The sequence below is a fragment of the Ammospiza caudacuta genome, chromosome 9, assembly GCF_027887145.1.
Source record: "Ammospiza caudacuta isolate bAmmCau1 chromosome 9, bAmmCau1.pri, whole genome shotgun sequence".
NCBI classification, from domain to species: domain Eukaryota; kingdom Metazoa; phylum Chordata; class Aves; order Passeriformes; family Passerellidae; genus Ammospiza; species Ammospiza caudacuta.
In genome coordinates, this window is record NC_080601.1 from 30,875,315 (window position 1) to 30,895,548 (window position 20,234).

Genomic DNA, 20,234 nt, shown 5'->3' on the forward strand with positions numbered 1-20,234 from the left:
AGACAAAGTTCAGCCAAAACCCCTCGGGTTCCAGGAGAGCTGTACAATTTGGATGTCAGATTCACTTCCAGTTTCAGAGCTTTGCTATACAGAGGAAACCTCACAATTCCACCAAGAGAGACTTAAGTTGCAGAGGCCACTAAACTGAGAGGGGCTGCAAATCAAACATAGTTAAAATGCCAAAATATCTTGGCAGATAGGGAAAAAAACCCACAAGTGTAGGAAAAAAAGATAATTCTGGAGGGACTACAGCAGAGCAGAAATAATTAAACTAACTGGAGAAAAAGGGAAAAACTGAATTACAGGCTGATTTTCATATTGTCCCTTTGTAAAAAGGTGAGCAGCAGGTGGGGGTACCCAGGCTGGAAACTTTGGGTCCTAAGGCTGGTGGGGTGGCACTGCTCCAGATGGGGCTGGGAACATCTGAGCTGAAGCAACAGCTGCAACATGGGAAATTCAGAGAGCAGGGAAACCTTTTGGTTGAAGTTGTAGGGAAGCAGTGCAGCAGATTTCTGGAGGATGCCACAGATCTGCACAAAAAGAGATTGTGCAAAACGAGTGGGGAATGGGTGAGAATGGCAAAGGCCAAGCTGCTTCTGTCCTGGAGGAGGGGCATGGGCCAGAGGAAGCCTCCTCTCCTGCTTTCCATGGTTGCCATGCTGGAATTTGGGCCTGAGCTCTCAGAGCCAAAATAAGTTAGAGCAAATTGCATCCACACAAGCTGTGCAGGATCACGGGGTGTGCAGGAGAACAGGGTGTTTTCCATGTGCTTCCTCAGAGTGTCTTCATTTTAATTCATTGCCCACAGGGCTGCTCCACAGAAAGGGGAAGGCAGCAGTCCAAGGAAAACATCCCTGAGTGACCTTCAGTGCCACCAGTTAATCCCTCTGCTCCAGGGGCCAGCTCGCTCCAGCCCAGTGCCAGGGCACTGCCAGCTCAGGGGAGCAACGAGCTTGGGTTCAGTCATGGCATTTAAGCCAAAAATGCAACAGAGGCAAGCACTAACTCCACATCTTTCAGGAAATACAGACCTCCATGGGAGAGTTCCTTGCCATTTCCATGAGATTTGCCAGCCTGTAAAGTGTCACACTGAGCCACACCTATAGCCCATCTAGTCATTCAGGCTGGGATTGCTGTTTGACTGCCCCTGAGTATCTGCCTCTAAATCAGGTTCTTGTTTCTGAAAAGCACCTTTGGATGTAGCCCCAGATACTGGCAAGAGTGGCGAGAGTGCAGCAGGGCAGAGGAATCTTGCATTCATGAATGGTTTTGCCCAGGTAGAGGTTTTACAACTTGTACACACAGAGTTACAGGAAACAATTGATTCCCTACAGCCATTCTGAAATCAAAGCATCACATCTCTTTCTGAGACTGAATCTAGATGATATTCCACATCCTATCGTTCCTTACAGGGCTAGGAACTAGGGAGAACAGACCATTTTTTGTGAAGAACCCTTTCTTTTTAAAAGAGCCTGCATGAATCTTCATTTCTCCTCATCATCTGTAGGACTCTATGACACACACAGGAGGGGAACATTTTCAGCACATCCTTCCCAGCTTGAGTTCAAAGGAAAGTGAGCTGGACAAGATGTGCCAAAGGGTTTAACACTTACACCAGTCCTATAGAGCATTGTTTTGTCCTCCACACTGTGTGAGGAGACACCCACATGTGTTTTCCACTTTCATTGTGAAAGCAGGAAATGTTTAATTAAAATCAAGCTTAACCCACTTTGTTTTTTCTTCATGCTGAAGTAACATCAGTCGCTGGGAGGGAGGATCTGTGAGTCCTGGAACACAAATGGCCTCACCCAGCAGAGGGAGGGAGCTGGGGAGATCTGAACAGACCTGCTGGGGTGATGTGTGTGTCCCTGGGGCACAGGAACAAGTTAGGTCATGTACCTGAAGGGGCAGGACTTGCGGTGGGCTGGGGAAATTCAACCCAGATAGTTGTACTGGGCATTTATGTACTCTGTTGCATTTATACAAAATTACAGAAAATAGGGATGGCGGCAGGGAAGTCACCACAAGATGCAATCCACCTGCCTTACTCTGTTCTGTCACCCTGGTGAGCTGCAGTGGCTGGGAGTCCGGAGAGCTGAGATGAGGCCAGCTGCAGGTTCTGCACCCCAGCACCCTCCCAACCCAGCAGCCGTGGGTGGAGGAACCAAACCAGTTAAAGAAAATCAGAGCCATAACTGATTCATATCCTCACTGGATCAGGACAAAGGAAGGACACTGCGTGTGTCTTAATCTTAAATACAGATTTTATCATGTGTCCTCTTTCACTTGACAGAGTCTGAAAGACTTTTCAGTCCCCTTTTGGTGGCCATAAAGTAGCACAAATCTTTGTGTTCTGTTTAGTAACTCAGGAAACAGTCCTATGGTCGTGAGTGGTTTGGGGGGAAGGTTAAGTCTGCATATTCTTTTCCCAGGGATAACTCCACTTCCAATTACATATCATTATGTGTCAAGCACAGCTTCATTTTGCCACAGAAGGTGGTCTCAAGTGCTTTTTGCTATGGCACTTCAAGTGCCAGGAGAGGCACTAGTTCTCTCAGGAAAAAAAAGTATAATTGTGTAACAGGAACTTTCCATGCAACGATTACAAGTAAAGTCCTTGGAGATGTCCATCAGACCACTTTGGAGAATTTTGCAGCATCAAGGTAGGCTCTAAATATATTCTAAAGAATATAATTATTTCCAGTATCATTTTCACCAGCTCAGATGCTCTTGAAATGGAAGTATTCTTCAAATAATTCAGTGTTTTGGGTCAAATCTCTCTGTGCAATTTTCTTGTAGATGATGAGTGATCCAAGTCAAGCCAGAAGCAAATTAACGTTTGCAATTTTAATAAATTTCCCAGCCAGGTGTTAACTTTCTCATTTGCAAGGAAATTTTGAGGCAGCCTGTCAAAGCTGTGAAGTGCTATTTAAAACCCTTTGGGATTGTCCTATTTATCAACATAATCACTGGCATTTTTCTATAATTTAGATGGGGTCTTTAGTGCTTAGAAGAACACCAGCCAGTATATAGTGCTAGCCAGCATCCCATTATCAGAAGACAGCCCCTGCCCATGGAAGCAAAATCCCTGTCCCAAACACCATATTAAAGTAGGCTAAAATTGCTTTCTCAGTTACCAATGGAGAATCTGAGGATAAGAAATATGAAAGTTACTCAAAAAGTAGGATTACTTTCTTCCATGAAATTTTAATATCTTGCAGCAGAGGGAAGGCTGAAAGGCAATGGATTTACCTAAACATATTGTTGAGTTTATGAATTCAAAGTGAGAAGAGGGTGGGAGGAATTATCCTGTGCATCAGTACTACAGCAGAAGAGGTTTGTCTCCAGCTTTAATCTCACTTCTTGTTTTCCCTCCATTCCCCCTTTGGCCCATCCTGACATCTCCCATGCTTGAGCAGTTTGGCCCCTTCCTCCTGTATTCCCTAGAGCAAGGGAGGGAAGCAGAAGGTTCAAGACAGAGCAAGAGCATAAAGTCCTGGGGCTCACAGGGCTGAAGTACAGCAGTGCTGTTTCCTCAGCTTTGGAGCTATAAAATGACAAGCAGCAGCACACAAACGTGTTGTCATGACAATGAGTGGGATAAAAAATGAGGGGTTTCTTTGCATGGCTGATGCAGTGAGGGAAAGGTAACCAGGACAGCAATAAACACTTGAGAGAGCTCACTGTGTTGAGGAGCAAGGCAGCACAGAGTTTGAAACATAATCAGAGGCAAATAATTTGTTATTGGTGGGATGATCCAAACTTTCCTATCTGCACTGAGGGACAGCAGTATAGGATAAGCTATTCCAGCCTGACCCAACACCTGCAAACTGACTTTTCTGCATGGCTGTAACACCATACAACCAAGAAAGGTGCAAAAAGAACCTGTGGGTCAAACATTGTACAGTCTAATGCCTTGAGAATGTAAAAGAGGTGAGAAATTGAGAGATGTAGAAGAGAACACATTAAAAGTGCTAATAATTGCACATGCTAAGTGTGAGCCACAGCACAGTGCTCTCCATCCACTCAGGCTGGGTGAGTTGAAGGGACGGTGGACAAATCCAACAGTCGCAGCTTGAACACCCTATGTGTTCATCACTGCAAGGCTGTCTCTGAAAAAAATCTGAGCTCATTCATTTTTTTAAACCTTTTTCCCCTGTTTAAGCCTTTTTCCCTGTTCAGATCAGTGACATAGGAATGCCATGCCATGACCTGACAACAGGCTGCCTCAAAATGTGCAGTTCTCTAGCTAAAGGATCCTTTTTTCCTTCTCTCTTGTGTTCATGAATTATTTACCTTTGATCCTAAGGAAGCAGATAATGGTTCATTTCAGACAGAAGACAAACTGATAGTAATAGATCTCTCAGTTCCTAGGAGGGTTTTCTTCGTTTTCAAGTCAAAGCCCAGAGGCTCAGATCCTGCCAGCTGCCTGATTTTCTGGATGTGTCTCTTGAGCAAGGTTTTAAAACTCCATCCAGCATTTTTTAATTGATGAAGAGCCATATTTTTGAGCTTCTAGGAAAGACATACCAACAATAAGGAATAATGGAGTCCAGTCTGACATATTTAGTGAACTGTGTGGATCAGCCCATCCATGGATCTTCTGCTCACACAAGATAAAATCTCTCATCTTTTCTAGTCTCAGTGTCATCTCTCTCTTAATATCCTTTGTATGTTGAATTGCAAAGACAGGAATAGTCCATACCATTCTGCTTGAGCAAAACTGTTCACATTTGTGTTCTGCTGTGTGATCTCTCCAGGATCTCTGCTCTTCTCTAAGACTGCTCCACAGCCGGCTACATCACACTAGCAGGGAGTTTTTCTTGATATTCCTCCTTTTCAGCTGCTATGTTCAGGTGTCTTTTCCAAAGCCATTCTTCAGGACATCTATCATGATGTGCTAAGCACACTCCCTTGCACAGAAGTTCTTCCCCACCCGTGTTCACAGCAATCCTTTCCAGCAGCACGCCAGGTTTGTCATCTGTCTCACAGTGCTCATTTTCCTTCCCCTCACGGCTCACCTTAGCCCATTTCCTTCCTGCAATCATCTTCTTGCAATCATCTTCCTGTGAAATTAAGAGCATGCAGCCAATTAAAATTTCAAAACTAGGCCCTCCCTTGAAGGCACACCTGCTTTCAAGCCCAGCAGGGCAAATCATAGTTCACTACTATGAAAACCATAGTTCACTTGGGAACGGCTCTTGCTGGGCATCTGCTCCCTGTGTGGTGGGCAGCACCACAGACAGACCATCTCCATTTCACTCACCAAACCAACAAGTGTGGGAACTGCTAAGAAAGTTCTGTTTTATTTATGTTACATCTGGGGAAGAAAAATAGCATATAATTTTGTTGTGGAGCTGCTCTGTGCCATAAGCAGCTCATGGCATTGGGACTAAAAATATCCAAGTTATTGGCTTCCCACTCATACCGGAGGGACAAATCTTGCACAGAAGAAGCTCTATTTTTTCGTATTCTGTCACACATATGAGGAAAATGCTGGGGAAGTTTTTGCTCCTCTTTCCTAAGTATCTGTCTCTTTAGCATATACGTTGTTTTTAAAGGTATCAAAGTTCACCACTTCCAGAAAACACGCCACTGTTCTTACACAAAATGTTGCTGCTTAGAGAAGGGGCCACATAAGGGTTAAATGTCCAAGGCTGGGAGCACATAACCAAGTGGGAATTGTAACTCAGGGGCAACCAGGCTCCCTTCCTGCTCAGTCACACTGCTGCCTGCTCTGCAATGATTTCATTCACCAAAACACGGCCATGGACAAAGAACGGGCTCTGCAAAAACAGCCCCTTATCTGCTCCTGCCTGCCTCTTGTCCAAGTCATGTGTGATTAGCTCAGTGACACAAACACCCCTCTGGAGCCAAGGCAGCTGCAGGAGCAGGCTGTGCTCTGATACAGCTCATGCCTCTACAGCAGGGTGAGAGCAGTGGCTGCTGTCTAGCTGAGCCCAGGAGCTTCGCTGCTTGTAGAGCTGGCAGAAAAACAGTGTTTGATTCTAAGGGATCAAGCAGACCTGGCTGAGCTGGCAATCAAAATTAAAAAGTCAGTCCTGATTTGTAACAATAACTGCAGGGAGTATGAAGTAAAGATTGGCTGTAGAGAACAAACACAGAAACGTAGTTCCCAGGGGGTGTTTAAACTTTTCTTTAGGTTTAATTTGTTGATAGGAAGCAAAGGGGTTCAAAGTACTTGGGGCTGGGAGATGAGGAGTAGGTGGCAATAGAGCAATTGAGTCTTTGAGTGCCACAATTCCAGCCACATATTGTTTCAGCAATTACTCTTCTGAAAATTAAAACTGTGGGGATCTTAATTTCAAATATACTTCTGCCTTGTGGGTTCTTGGATATCTGCTGTGAAAGCAGCTCTGCAGCTGCCTTCCTGTGAGTGAGGCACTGGTAGGCTTTCTTCACTCCACTCAAACACCATTTTCAGTAACATTGATAGATTATTCTACTGGAGAACTTTTGTCGTCTATCAGCCCTGGTTAAAATTAGACAACAGGATGAAAGACTTGAGAAGACAGGTTAGAATCATCACCATCAACATCATCACCATCCTCATGCTTTGCAGTTATTCCATCAGCATTAATTCCTGCCATGAATGGACCATACAAGCATGGCTATAATATATGCTATGTAGCGGATTTTCGGATTTTCCAATGCAAGTGTTTTGATTCCAGTTTGAAATATCAATTCCTTGCTTTTGTCAGTTTCAGCTCCGCAAAGTTCATTAAAGACCTTCACCTTTTATTTTCTTGCAGGCTTACAACATGAAAAGCAAAGCAAGCACACCCCAAAAGCTCAAGGGAAAAAAAATCAACCAGGAAACAAACAAGCAAAAAACAACCAGAACATAGACCATTTAAGAAAGACCTCAGTTTTTCTAAATGTAAACCTCAAGAGTTTTAGGACAGTGTGATTTTTCTGAGGAGGGCATCTTTGCCACAAGACAGTGTTTGGTGTTAAATAACCAAGAGGATGACTCAATTCTTCCTTAGTTCACAGTAATGAGGTTATAGATAAACTTTTGTTAGTGCTACATATTCTGACCTGGTAGGACAGTCAGGTTATTATGGTGTTGCTATAGCATCTTTTTCTAGTTTTTTTTTACACTACTTCGTGGTGTTTCTAAAGAAACTTTGAAAACTGAGACTAAAACCTCTTTTCCCTCATCTGCTTTTTAGGACTTGCTCTGAAATACGACCCAGTAGGCAAAATGTTACTCATTATCAATTATTCTAGAAGGAAAATGGTTTAGCTAACAAAACCTTTAGAATCATGTTTATATTTTCAAAGAGCAAATAATTAAACAGTTTGGCACAGTAAACAAATGCTTAACTTTTCTGAAGAACAGAGAATATGTGTAATGTTAAGGCTGTTCAAGCTTTTGTGAAGCAAAGATTCACTGCATCAAAGAAGTTGAAAGGCAATGGTGAAAGCAGAAACTGGAGACCATGACACAGGACCCACAGGGTCTGAGGATGAACCATAGGCTAAAGGCCAGTCACTGAGGCCCAGATTCATCCCATTTAACCTCAGGCACTTAAATGAATTGGCTAATGTAGGAAGCTGGGCTCCCTCATTAGACAACGTAGAGAAAAAAGCTGCTTCAAAGAGAATTGAAGCACAGCCAGAACTCACATTTCTCTTTATTACATGTGAGAGAAGTTTAAAATTCAGCGATGCTTCTAACCTGAGACCTCGCTTAATTGTATGAAGTTACTTCCCAGCCATCCCAGACTCGAGTCCAGCTGTCTCCATTACAGCCTAAATGGCTCTTGCTGTAATGTATGTCCATTCCTTTTCCTCCTGTATCCAGCAGAGAACAGTTTATTCCTCTCTCCTTTGCAGGAACATTTTACACTGTCATTGTGTCCCCTTAGTGATGTCTCTGGAGTAAACAAACCCAGTTCTTTCAGCCTTTCCACTCCAGCTCCAGTGTCAAGGCCTCTGCTTGTTCTCATTGCTTACTTTTGGGATCATGCCACCAGGCTCACATATTTCTAAAAGTTGGCACGTAAATGTGGACACAGGCATTGCCAGTAGGCCAATGCCAGGTGTTTGTTTGCTACTTTATTTTCAGTAGAGCAGAGGGATTGCTTTATGTCTTGCATGTATCTCCTGCTCCTGGTGGTTGTGCAAGCACAGCCATGGCTCCCCAGAGGCCTTGCAGCATGTCAGGATTATCAAACCTTTTCACTGAGACAGAAACAAGGGCCCTGCCCCCCAGTCCTGCTCCCACAAGAATGTCTTTTCATGGCATGGTAACTGGTGCCAAGAGTAATAAGAGCAGGAAATGGGCATAAAGAGGAAAAGACAAGTTCATTGCAAGCAGAGGCACCAATCCCACAGGCCAAACACCAATGGAGATGCTGGAGTTGCCTGTAACAATCCAACCTTGCAATGTTCCTTCTGGGAAATGTCATTTGTCCTGTCTGTCCCTTTGAATCCCTTCCTAACTTTTACCTAATGAATGTGATTACATCTGCAGGAGGGCATTGCTGTACCACAGGCCAGATGCAGTCATTCTCCCACCTCACTCAAAATACCAACCCCTCTGTAGGACAACTGCAAGTAGAAACTGAAGTAAAAAGTTGACAGCAATGCCAACCCAGTCTCCAAAAACGTGTGATTTCAGAAAGAGTTGGATGAGAGGACTGGGGAACACTGAGATGCCCTAATGTTCACATCAGAAGCCCTCCTGTGTTCCTGCCAGAAGTGCCTCTCATGGCTTGGAGACTCATCCTTTGGGGAACAAAAGCAATGCCACATGATATGGTTTGCAGTGATCCATGGGTCCTGGGGACAATGCATGAGGAACAGCAAGTACACAAAGACATCAGGAAGGCAAAGAGCTCAGAGGGAGCCTGTGGCCTGAAATGTGTGTGCATAAACAATCTCCCTGAATCATTATGCATAATTAATATGTGAAAAGTACCAAACTCATTCCTGGACAGTCTGTAGAATAGAAGGATAAATAAATCATAAGGAACAAGGTGTTTGCTGAGTGACAACAGCTAAGCTAACTACAATCTTAGCAGTTTCAGATTGCAAGGCTGCAGTGAGCAGCCTGTGGTTACTGTCAAGAACAGCTTGAACACAGGGGTGCCTCAATAACAGCTTTTCTATTTAAAATAGTCATAATATTCTGTCTATAGGAGACTTTTCAGATGAGGACTGCAAAGTGGTTCACAGCTATTCAGACTCACAAAAGCCCAGTGAGAGCAAAGAGAGTATTTATTAGATACAATTATGGCTTTGTTACTAATGCATTACAAATTTGTTGGCAGATGCAAGATTTTGCTACTCAGATATGAGGGAGTTATATGCATTAAGTCTAGCTGCTAATAGAGAAAACCTTAAAAAAATAGGTTAATCTCCTTTTTTGTCTAAAAACATTTTATATAAAAAACAGGCATATCAAGAATTTCTTGCAAGAGTCCTTTATGTTACTTGGTCATGAATGAATTTAGCTTGAAGTCATAGTGAGGTATTGGTACATTACTAAATGTCTGGTTGATTGAAGAGGATGGGGGAAAGAGAGGTCTAGTTAAATGACTTCAAAACTAGGTTCTTACAATAAAAATTGAGATAAGACTCAATATTAACTTTGCTTCATCAGTCATTGAACAAAACTAGAGGGGAATCTGACAGGAAGGCTCACTGATTAAAGGGTCACTTCAGCTTGCTTTTTTTTTTCCCCTAGTTAAAACTACATTTAAAGACCACAATTATTTTACTGAAAGATGTAGATATATAGCTTTAAATTCTGACCAGATTTCCAAAAGTACAGAACACATGTTTATCCACATTACCTCCAGGAAAGAGGGGAATGCTGAGCACTTCACTTTACCATACCAGGTGTCTGTTGCCAAATGCAGACTGAAGAGATATTTCCCAATAGGTGGTACCTAAAAGGGGATTTTCCATCAGAAATGTTATTTGCAGAACTAGAGTATCATAATTTAATTTATAATTACAAATTGAGAAGGAAACAGGTGAAAAGTGAGGCAATTTATCGCCATCTTACAATGATTTTATGATAGACTAAATAAATAAAAAAGGTGCATGCCCTGGTCCACAGCTACAGAAAAGCAAAAGATGCAGAGGTGACAAAAAGCTTAATCCAAAGAATCCAGTTCCACCAAGAAATGGTCAGCAGAGGTGTCTCATAACCAGTCAGAAGAGGTTATAAGCAGCAAATGTGTTACTGTAAGCATTGCTTTAAACACTGGGAATGTGTTTAGAAGGATCTACCAAAGCATCCCAGCACTTTTCCTTCCCCACTTGCCAGAGGCTCGGCTGGTCTGCAAGTCTGTCAGGGAAATACATTAACTGGCAAGGGGTGAGCTCACCCATGTGCAAGGTAGGTGCAACTCAACCATTTATTCTGTGATTATTGAAGCCCAGCAGTTTTCACTCTGTGACAGGCATTGACTACATCTGAGGCTGATGTTAGGGAGGTTTAAACATTTTCAGCAGTTTCCAGAAGCAGGTATCAAAGACATTTATCAGAGAGGTATAAAGCAACAGGTTAAGGAAAAAAAGAGCGACGCTGAATTAAAGTTGTCGCAATATATTTTTCCAAGATTATTTTTAATATTTATGTTTTCTTATGCTACTTGATAACAGCCTTGCATGGCTCTGCAAGACCCCCATCTAACACTGATGCATCCTACTATTTCTTCCTCTTTTAGCTAATTCTGTATTTATTTGCACCAAATAAAAGCAGTCACTGAAAAAACCCTGTCACTGAATATTTTAAACTGCCAAAAATATAGCTTTGAAAATTAAAATTTGCAATTCAGAATCTCCCAAACCTTCTAAAAGCATTCTTAATGCCACAGAAAAAGGAACTATTTTACTTTTTCACATGTAGTGACACAATCTCAGCTCTTCAGAGATCTTTCCCATGGCACTGCCCTAAGTTAGCATGAACCACAACTGACTTTTCTTGTTTAAAAAAAATCCAGAATGTATTTTCTCGCAGTGGGAGCCCTAACCTATGTCCCTACAGAACCCAAGGCCTCAGTGCTACATCTGGAGACACTCAGCCAACAGCACTGGGCTGACCAGACATCTAAATCAGCCTTAACCATCACCCACCCTCACAGCCAGCTGGAGCTGACCCTCAGCCATGCTGCCCACATCAGGCTTTTGCCATTCAGAACAGAGATTTCTCACACATCCAAAAACACTGAACGAGTCTTTTTGAACATTCCAGTCACTTATGTGCTTTAGTTATCCATGATGTGAAGGGGAAAGAAATGGTGTCTGAATTCCACATTTCAGCACCCAGCATGGACACCCAAATGCTGCTGCTGTGCTTTTTCATCGAGCCCACACATCAAGATGTGGTTTTAAAGCACCAGGTTTTTTTCCAGGTAAAATGTGAAATGGAGTTTCCCAAAGCATGCTACTGTCATCCTATGGACGGGTAAGCATCAGGATGGAGAAATAAGGCAACTTCTTGCAGCCAGCACGCATTGAAGCAGGAATAGACTCACATGAAACCTCAGCGGACTCAGTCATCACTCCTCTGCTGTCATCTCTGACCACAATCTCTCTGTATAAACAAAGTCTCTGGCCACTGCAGGGTTTTCTGGCCTGCTGTAAAATGTTTTGCCACCTCTCTCACAGGAATTGCTGATGCTTAAAAAAGAGGCAGCCTTTTCTCATAGTGCCAGAGTCTCTGTAGAAGAGTCTGGATGTCAAGAAAGTATGGGGGGATGCAGACAGGAGTACCCAGAAACTTGAGCAATTGCAGTCAGTTGTAATCTGAATTAATGAGCACACAATTATTACTCCAGATTAATATTAGTCCAGATTGCAAATAAAGTCCATTCTGGGAGAATTGAATGGTGTTGGTCAAACTCAGCTTTCTTCTGAATTTTGACTTTTTAGCAGCAACAAACACAGATATTAGGAGATAAGAAACATGACTTGTCTGCTCTTCAGCACTGTTTTGCTCAGTGTGTGAAAGAGAGACAGAAAGACATATTGCATCTCTTTTATCACCTGAAGGGAATTAATGAATCAGCATGATTGTAAGACAGTCTCCTGATGAAAAAACACTCTGGCTAGGTTACTGTGACAGGGATTCCCAGAGCATCAGAATTTATTCATGTGTGTTCAGATTGGTTTGGGGCTTTTCAAAACATTGATATGCTCAGTCCTGTACATGCTAACCATCACATCAGCCACAGCCCTTGAGTGAACAGGAATTGATAAGCATTCACTGCTTGGGACCCCCAAAGTCAAACTCAGGGTGTGCTTCATCCTAAGGTAGTTCACACTTGTACACAGCATCCCCATGGAATTATAGCATCACACACACAGCATGGGGCTGGAAATTCTGTTCTTTGATACCTTTGCTTTATATTCTTCTGATATTGTTTAACAGAAATCAACTTCATGCAGTATTTGGAGCACTGTCACACGTGCTCAGGAGATAATGTCAATGGAATTGTGTGTTGTCACAGGATAACAGCCTCCTGCTGCTGCTGAAATGCCAAATTGAGGCTGAGGCATTTATGGAAAATAAACGTCAAGTCAAAGCCAAGATGTTTATTTTAAAAGCAAGAGACGTGGATCTCGTGGCAATGTTCCATCATGTCTCTATTTCTCTAACAACAAATGTCCAGTGTGAATAGAGCCAAGTGGTGACTTCTTCCTGGGCCAGCAGGGAGAGGGTGAGGCCTGATCACTTCACATGAGGATTCTTAGGGTTGTTTCTCACCTCCTTTCCTGCAGGTTTTAGTCATCTGTCCAGGTAGCAAACACAAAATGATTTACCAGATGCATGCTAAGTTTGCTAAGAGATTAAGGAAGACAGCAGGAAGAAAAATGGACAGCAAATGCATTTTTAATTTGCTTTTAGGTGATTCTTTTTCTCCAGAGAAGGAATTACAACATGAGGCTCACTGAAATCAATGGGAGGATTTCCAGGCTTTTCGAGGACTTTGCTAAATGCCTTAAGAGAACAAATAGCTCATGTTTTTAGAGTGAATTATGTTAATAATAGTGGTCCCTGAATTTGATTCATGAAGGCACAGCTGGACCAAGACTGGGCAAGGAAGACAAGATCCTTGTCTAAGGGGCATGACAAGGCAACACAGAGCTCAGAGCAGCCCTGGAGATGCAGGGATGGCTTACAGCAGAGTGGCAACAGCAAATCCACTGCCCTAGCTACTGCAATGATGGAGGAAGGGGTTAGTCCCAGTGTCCAGCACCATTCCCAATCTCCTGCCCCCCTGCTGGTGCTGCTGGCACGGACAGAACCCATTCAGCAGAACATCTTGGAATCTGCTTTGCATGGAGGGAGGTGCATGAAGATAAGCTGTAAGCTGTGCAAAGCATCTCAAAGGACTGGGTTTAAAAAACACCCACATAGTTCCTTCAGTTCCTGAAATGCTGAGGTTTCACAGCTCATGCCAACAGAGTGCCTAAAATGCAATACATTTTGGTTCTCATTGGATCTACCTGTTGCTCATTAAAAGCAGTGATTTGGAGAGCAAGGAGAAACAAACCATTTTGGTGCTGTAAGCTCTTCTCTTGACCTAACAGAACATCCTTAAACAGTATGCAAATGAATGGAAGTATTTAAATCATGTTAAAGATCTGTCTGAAATGCAAAAAAAAAAAAAAAAACCAAAAACACCCCCCCAAAAAAAAAAAAAAAAAACCAAAAAAAACACCAAGGAAACTTGGAGATTTGCAGAAGGTAATGCTCTGAAAGGGGTTAAGCCCACAGTGAACATTTGGCTGCTCTGTGCTGCAAGGGCCAGAGGGATGTTCTGTACAGAATTCGTAAACTTGCTTATTTTTTCCTTTGGAGATGCATTGTTTCCCAAAGACATTCTGGCTCCAGCTCTGATCTGACATTCCAGATTGATGTGTGTAGAACCAACAAAGACACAGAGAAGCACCACACAATTATGTGTCTTCTGCTTTATTGCATACTTGTTAATAATTTCCTTTAGTCCTCCAGCCTTTAAGCTTATCTTCTCTTATGGTGGGAAGAGACCTCCTGCTGGAGATCTGATAGGATAGCTTGATAGGCAAGGAGCTGGCATTTTATTAGTTTATGGTATTTATTAACTGTGTAAAGATATTACAGCAATAATGGATCTGGACAGATGACAGATGGATGGTGCTCCAGGAATAGCAAGTAAAACAGCTGCAGGGTATCCCCACCACTGCTTCAGTGTCATCCTGGGAAAAATATGTAAGATTTTATCTGAATTTTTTCTGGCTGATTTTATGCTAAAATGGACTGTACGCATTCACAAAATTCATCCAAGCATCTCATCTGTGAAGGTTTTGGTGCAATGATGCACCACGGGCCTTGTACTTACTTTAAGTGTTCCAGCTAAATGTAGAAAAGAAAAAAATCGTTTCTATCCCACAGCTCCACTAACCTGGTTTCATATTATTACTTTTTTTTTTTTTTTAGATCAGAATTACAGGTAGCAGACCTGGGCAAATAGTCCTGGAAACAACCGTTCTGCTTTTCATTTGGCATTAGGTCTCCCTCTGTTCCTGAAGATGCCATGCCTCCTTCCCTTCCCACTAAAGAGGGTCATGCTTTGGTCCAGCAGATGACAAGCAGCAAAGCAAAGTCCATGGGAACATGAGGGAATGGTTTGCCAAGCAGCAGGTCCATGCTGGTGTGTGGCCTTTAGTCAGGGTTAAATAAACAGTGTGTAAATAAATAAATAATTTTTTCCCAGGTTGCGACCTTGTAAATCAAGCCTAAGCCTAGAAGGGATTTTTATGGGCCAGCTGGAACAGCAGAGCAGTCTTAGCAGAATAAATATATAGGGGGAAGAAAATAACTGTGACTTCCAGTTGCTCCCAGAGAGCTGTGGGGAACATTTGGTGCTGCTGTAAAGACATGCCAATGATTTAAAAGGCAGGAGAGAGGGGACATTGTTCTCATTTACTCAGTGGCTGCTCCACATTATTTTAAGAAGTTTAAAACAGTAAAATGCAGTCTTACAGCTTCAGAGCAGAACAGAGAGCCAAGCAGGTAGATGGAAATATAACCAAACAAGTTCTAGCAGCAGGTTTCACAGAAGGGGATGGGACCTGGGCAGGGATTTGCTCGGTTGGTTATCTGGGCATTGCAGCCTCCTGATGTTTCACGTACTTTACTGCTCATTACCAAACAATGGTACTAACAGCATTAATACTTAGAGCAGACCCTAGATTTCGTGGCTTTGACCAGACTGTGTAAAAGCTGCTGCAGGCATTTTCAAAAGTCCAGAGAGATCCGTTCAGCACAACAGAGAAAAGCCAGAAAAGAGAGCTGGGGCTCCCACCTCCCAACCCTGCAGTGTCTTGGTCTGGCAGGGCTGGAGGAGAAGGGGAAAGGAGGATTCAGAATGGGGAGATGCAGGGGACGAGCGGCAGCCGCAGACCCTGCACGGAGCTGGCAGCATCATCCCTGTAAGCGGGTTTGACATGGGGGCTCCGGGGCTGCCCAGGCTGGGAGAGGAGGCACGGGGCACAGGGGGCTTGGGAGCGCGACAATTGTCCCTGATGGGGACATCCAACGGGAGGGCATGGCAATAACTTTCCAGTGGAGAGTGATGCAGACAGTGCTGGCAGATTGCTTTTTCCCAGGGATAAAGAGAAGTAACTTCTGCTCCAGAAGCCGGTAGGAGCCCACCTTGCCCGTATCCCCTGCCTGCCCTGCGGCTGCCGGGCACAGACACCCCGTGCCCAGGACAAGGACACCCCGTGCCCGGGACATCCACGGTGCCATGCGGGAAGGGGTTCTGTGCCCGGCAGCCGCGGGGCACGCAGAGCAAACACGGGGATCCGGGCTGGGTACTGGCAGGGATAGGGGCAGGAACAGGGTCAGGAACAGGGACAGGGGCAGGAACAGGGACAGGAAGAGGGGTAGGGATAAGGGCAGGGATAGGGGCAGGGATAGGGGCAGGGACAGGGGCAGGAATAGGGGCAGGAATAGGGGCAGAAACAGGGGCAGGAACAGGGGCAGCAACAGGGGCAGCAGTACGGCCGGTGCGCGGGCGGAGCGCTTCAGTGCCGCTCTCTCGGTGCCGATTGGCGGCGGGCGGTGCCGGGGCGGTGCCGGGGCGGTGCAGGGGCGGTACCGGGGCTGTACCTGGGCGGTACCGGGGCGGTGCCAGGGCGGTGTCGGGGCGGGCCCGTCCGCCGGCGCGGCGCGGGGCCATGCGGCAGCCCCCGGGCGGTGGCAGCGGCGGCGGCGCCGCCTTCCTGCCCGCGGCGCGGTGCGGAGCGGCGGCCGGAGCGCCCCGCACAGCCATGGGCGATGGGTGGCTGCCTCCGGACTGCGGCCCCCAGAACCGCTCCGTGGCCGGGGTGACGGCCGTGCCGCCCGGGAGCAGACAGCTGCCCGCCGCCGAGCTGTCGCAGCAGTGGGCTGTGGGCATGAGCCTGCTGATGGCCCTGGTGGTGCTGCTCATCGTGGCCGGGAACGTGCTGGTGATCGCGGCCATCGGGAGGACGCAGCGGCTGCAGACCCTCACCAACCTGTTTATCACCTCGCTGGCCTGCGCCGACCTGGTGATGGGGCTGCTGGTGGTGCCCTTCGGGGCCACGCTGGTGGTGCGGGGCACCTGGCTCTGGGGGTCGTTCCTGTGCGAGTGCTGGACCTCGCTGGACGTGCTCTGCGTGACGGCCAGCATCGAGACCCTGTGCGTCATCGCCATCGACCGCTACCTGGCCATCACCTCGCCTTTCCGCTACCAGAGCCTCATGACCAAGGGTCGGGCCAAGGGCATCATCTGCACCGTCTGGGCCATCTCTGCCCTGGTCTCCTTCTTGCCCATCATGATGCACTGGTGGCGGGATGACGACCCCCAGGCGCTGGAGTGCTACCAGGATCCGGGCTGCTGCGACTTCGTCACCAACAGGGCTTACGCCATCGCCTCGTCCATCATTTCTTTCTACATCCCCCTTCTCATCATGATCTTTGTGTACCTGCGGGTGTACAGAGAGGCCAAGGAGCAGATGAGGAAGATCGATAGGTGCGAGGGCCGGTTCTACGGCAGCCAGGAGCAGCCGCAGACGCCCCTGCCCGCTCACCCTCACCACCAGCCCATCCTCGGCAACGGCCGGGCCAGCAAGCGAAAGACCTCCCGCATCATGGCCATGAAGGAGCAGAAAGCCCTCAAGACTTTGGGCATCATTATGGGGGTGTTCACCCTCTGCTGGCTCCCCTTCTTCCTGGTGAACATCGTCAACGTCTTCAACAGGGACCTGGTGCCGGACTGGCTCTTCGTTTTCTTCAACTGGCTGGGCTACGCCAACTCCGCGTTCAACCCCATCATCTACTGCCGCAGCCCCGACTTTCGGAAGGCCTTCAAGAGGCTGCTGTGCTGCCGCCGGAAAGCGGACCGGTGGCTGCAGGGCGGCGGCGGGGAGCTGGCCCGGCTGCCCGGGGGCTTCATCAGCACCGTGGGCTCCCCGGAGCGCAGCCTGGCCGGGACCTGGTCCGACTGCAACGGGGGCACTCGGGGCGGCAGCGAGTCCAGCCTGGAGGAGAGACATAGCAAAGCCTCCGACTCGGAGTCCAAGGTATAGGGGGAGCGTGGGGGCCGCGCCGGAGCGGGACAGGGGGGACAGGCAGGCAGGGAGACGCGCAGGAGCGGAGGAAGCCCCGGCAGCTGCCCCATGGTAATGCTATTGCCGAGCGAAACGATCCCTGCCGTGGCAGGGGGAGTGCGGGTGTTTACTTAGGAATAGAAGCAGGTGAACTGGTGTACGACATACCTCATCCGAAACTACAGCAAACAGGAAAGCCACTGAGCGGACAGCAAAGGAAGCCAGCAGCCCATCGCAGGGGCAGCCGCCTGTCTTTGGGGACGCGCTGTCACGGCGGGCACGGTGGCGGCAGCGCTCGGTGCCTGTCCCAGGACCGTGCTGGGGCCGAACCAGCGGGTACCGGTGCTGGCCCGGTTCGGCTTCAGCTGGGGTCTGACACCGCCGCCCGGCCCCGGGGCTCGTCCCCGCTCCCAGGGAGGGCACCGGGATTTTGGGGAGGCGCGGGGTCGGTGCCGCAGGTGCTGCGGGCACGGAGCGCGGCCGGCGGGACACAGACCTGCCGGCAAGATGAGTTTTAATCTCGGAGCAGCCGTGCTCTGCCCGTCTGCAGAGTAGCGAGAGGGAAAATAAGGAGCAGTGAGGAGCGCTGGTATATTTTGGAAGAGGGTAAAACAACCCAGCCCACACTCTTGTGCTTATTCCCTCTGCATCAGCCAGCAGTGAGTTACTGTGCTTATCTCCTTCGGCCAGACAATAGCAGTCAGGCTGAGAAACTTCTACCTCAAACTGTGCATATTGTACAGGGGAATGGACGGACCGTGTTTATATTAAACAGCATATTTACATACCACTAATGGGGTTTTAGGACAAGGGCCGGGGAGGGGGGGTGAGGAACCTTCTGCAGCTTGTTCATTGTAATTACAGATGAACGGGGGGAGGGGGGAGAATCCTGGCAACAAAAATTTACTGCACATTTTTTTTTTAAATGGCGACAAAGTCGTTTTTTGCACAGTGTTAAAGAGTTGTAAAGTTATTTGAAGATATTACTTGCACACACATACACACATGCAGATTGAAAAGGAAACGGAGGTTTGCGTTACACCGACCCTGAACCTGATTTCTGGTTTTGTCTGATCTGTTATAGTTTTATTGAGAGAGTGACTTTTTTAATATTATTTTTTGAAGGTACTGTAAATATATCCATATTATAAATTAAAATATCTTAAGAGACTTTATTATTTTTATTTTTATTTCCAAATGCCCACGTGAATCTGCTGTTATTTTAGCACTTGTGTGTCATTTCCATTTTTCTCTCTCTCTGTGTTTTATAACATATTTATACTTTGGTGCAATTTACTACTGTGTAAGTAATTGGTCTATGTGCAATAAATACCATTGCAGCACAAGCAAGTGTGTCTCTATAGGTTTTGAAACAATACCAACCTATAATGGGAAGAACAGCATTTGTTTTTCTCCAAAGATGGCTCAGATTACCAATACAACTTGATCTAATGGCTTTTCCTGACACAGTGTTGTAAAAAACCTGTTTGAAACCCAGTATGGTTGTGTTCCTGTTGCAGTGAGGTTCACTGACTTCCCTTATAAATGGGAAAAAATTAATGGCTAATGACAAGATGTTTCCACTCTGATAATGAATACTCATTTTCTTGAACTATTCCTTTCTGGAATATATTCTTGTCTTTTTTTCCCCTTTTTTCTTTTGTTGTTGTTGTCATTGGAGTACATGGCTGGGAGTCAGGAGATCAGAATATTTAAGATTACAGAGGACGCTTAATTTGAAAGCTTAAAATGGTCTTGAGTAGAAAGAAATCTCTGTAAGCATTACATGCCACCCCACAAGTGGGTCCACCTCATGCTGCCAGCAGGTCTGATAACTGAATGCTGTATTTTTCATTGATCTCAGTAAGGAGTTACAGTGAGCAGAAGTGCTGCAGCTTTGTACCCCTGCTCCAAAAGGTTGTCTTCCTTTATTGCTTTATGAAGGTGTGCTTTACCCTGTGGTTTCATAAAGTTTTTCATTACTGAAATGAATAAATGGCAGGCAGAGAAACAAAAAGACAGTGCAGAATAAAAGTGAAGTATTTTTTTGGCTTTATTAAACTCAGGAGTATAGTTTAATTAAATATCAGCTCCCAGGAACAGCACTTCCCAAAGCGAGTTCCTCAGGGTGGTGGCTCACGGTTTGTTTTGGAAACCATTTGTTCATTTTTCTTTGTTTTCAAAGTTAAGGAATTTGTCCTTTGCAATTTCTAATGTTGTATTTTCAGGGGGAAAAAAGAGTTACTCTTTTCATGCAAATACAAAATAAAGGGACTGGAGAAGTAAATAATACTTTTCCATTGATGTCACTGGAGTTTGATGTGAGCTGCAGTTAATGGTGTTCCTTGGTAAGAGTGAAATGGGCTCCTTAAAATGCTGGGGTGACATCAGATCAGGAGCTAAGTGAAGTGGGCTTTGCCATCAAATAATTAAAAAAAAATCTGGTTTTATCTTTGATTATAGCAAACACAACAGGACCAAAAGGGTGCCCTGGATGGTGATGTCTGATGCCAGGAGCTGCAGCAAGATGTTGGCTGTGCATGTCTGGGATGGGATGGGATGGGATGGGATGGGATGGGATGGGATGGGATGGGATGGGATGGGGAGACAGTACTGCTCTCCTTGTG

The 20,234-nt window shown here is 45.8% G+C and overlaps 1 protein-coding gene across 1 annotated transcript; it reads left to right on the forward strand.

Moving 5' to 3' along the window:
• The first annotated feature begins 16,305 nt into the window (after positions 1–16,305).
• ADRB1 (adrenoceptor beta 1) lies at positions 16,306–18,399 on the forward strand. The gene has a single exon (XM_058810552.1). It carries the CDS (start codon positions 16,306–16,308, stop codon positions 17,584–17,586), a length of 1,281 nt encoding a protein of 426 aa, XP_058666535.1. The 3' UTR covers positions 17,587–18,399.
• The last annotated feature ends 1,835 nt before the right edge of the window (positions 18,400–20,234 follow it).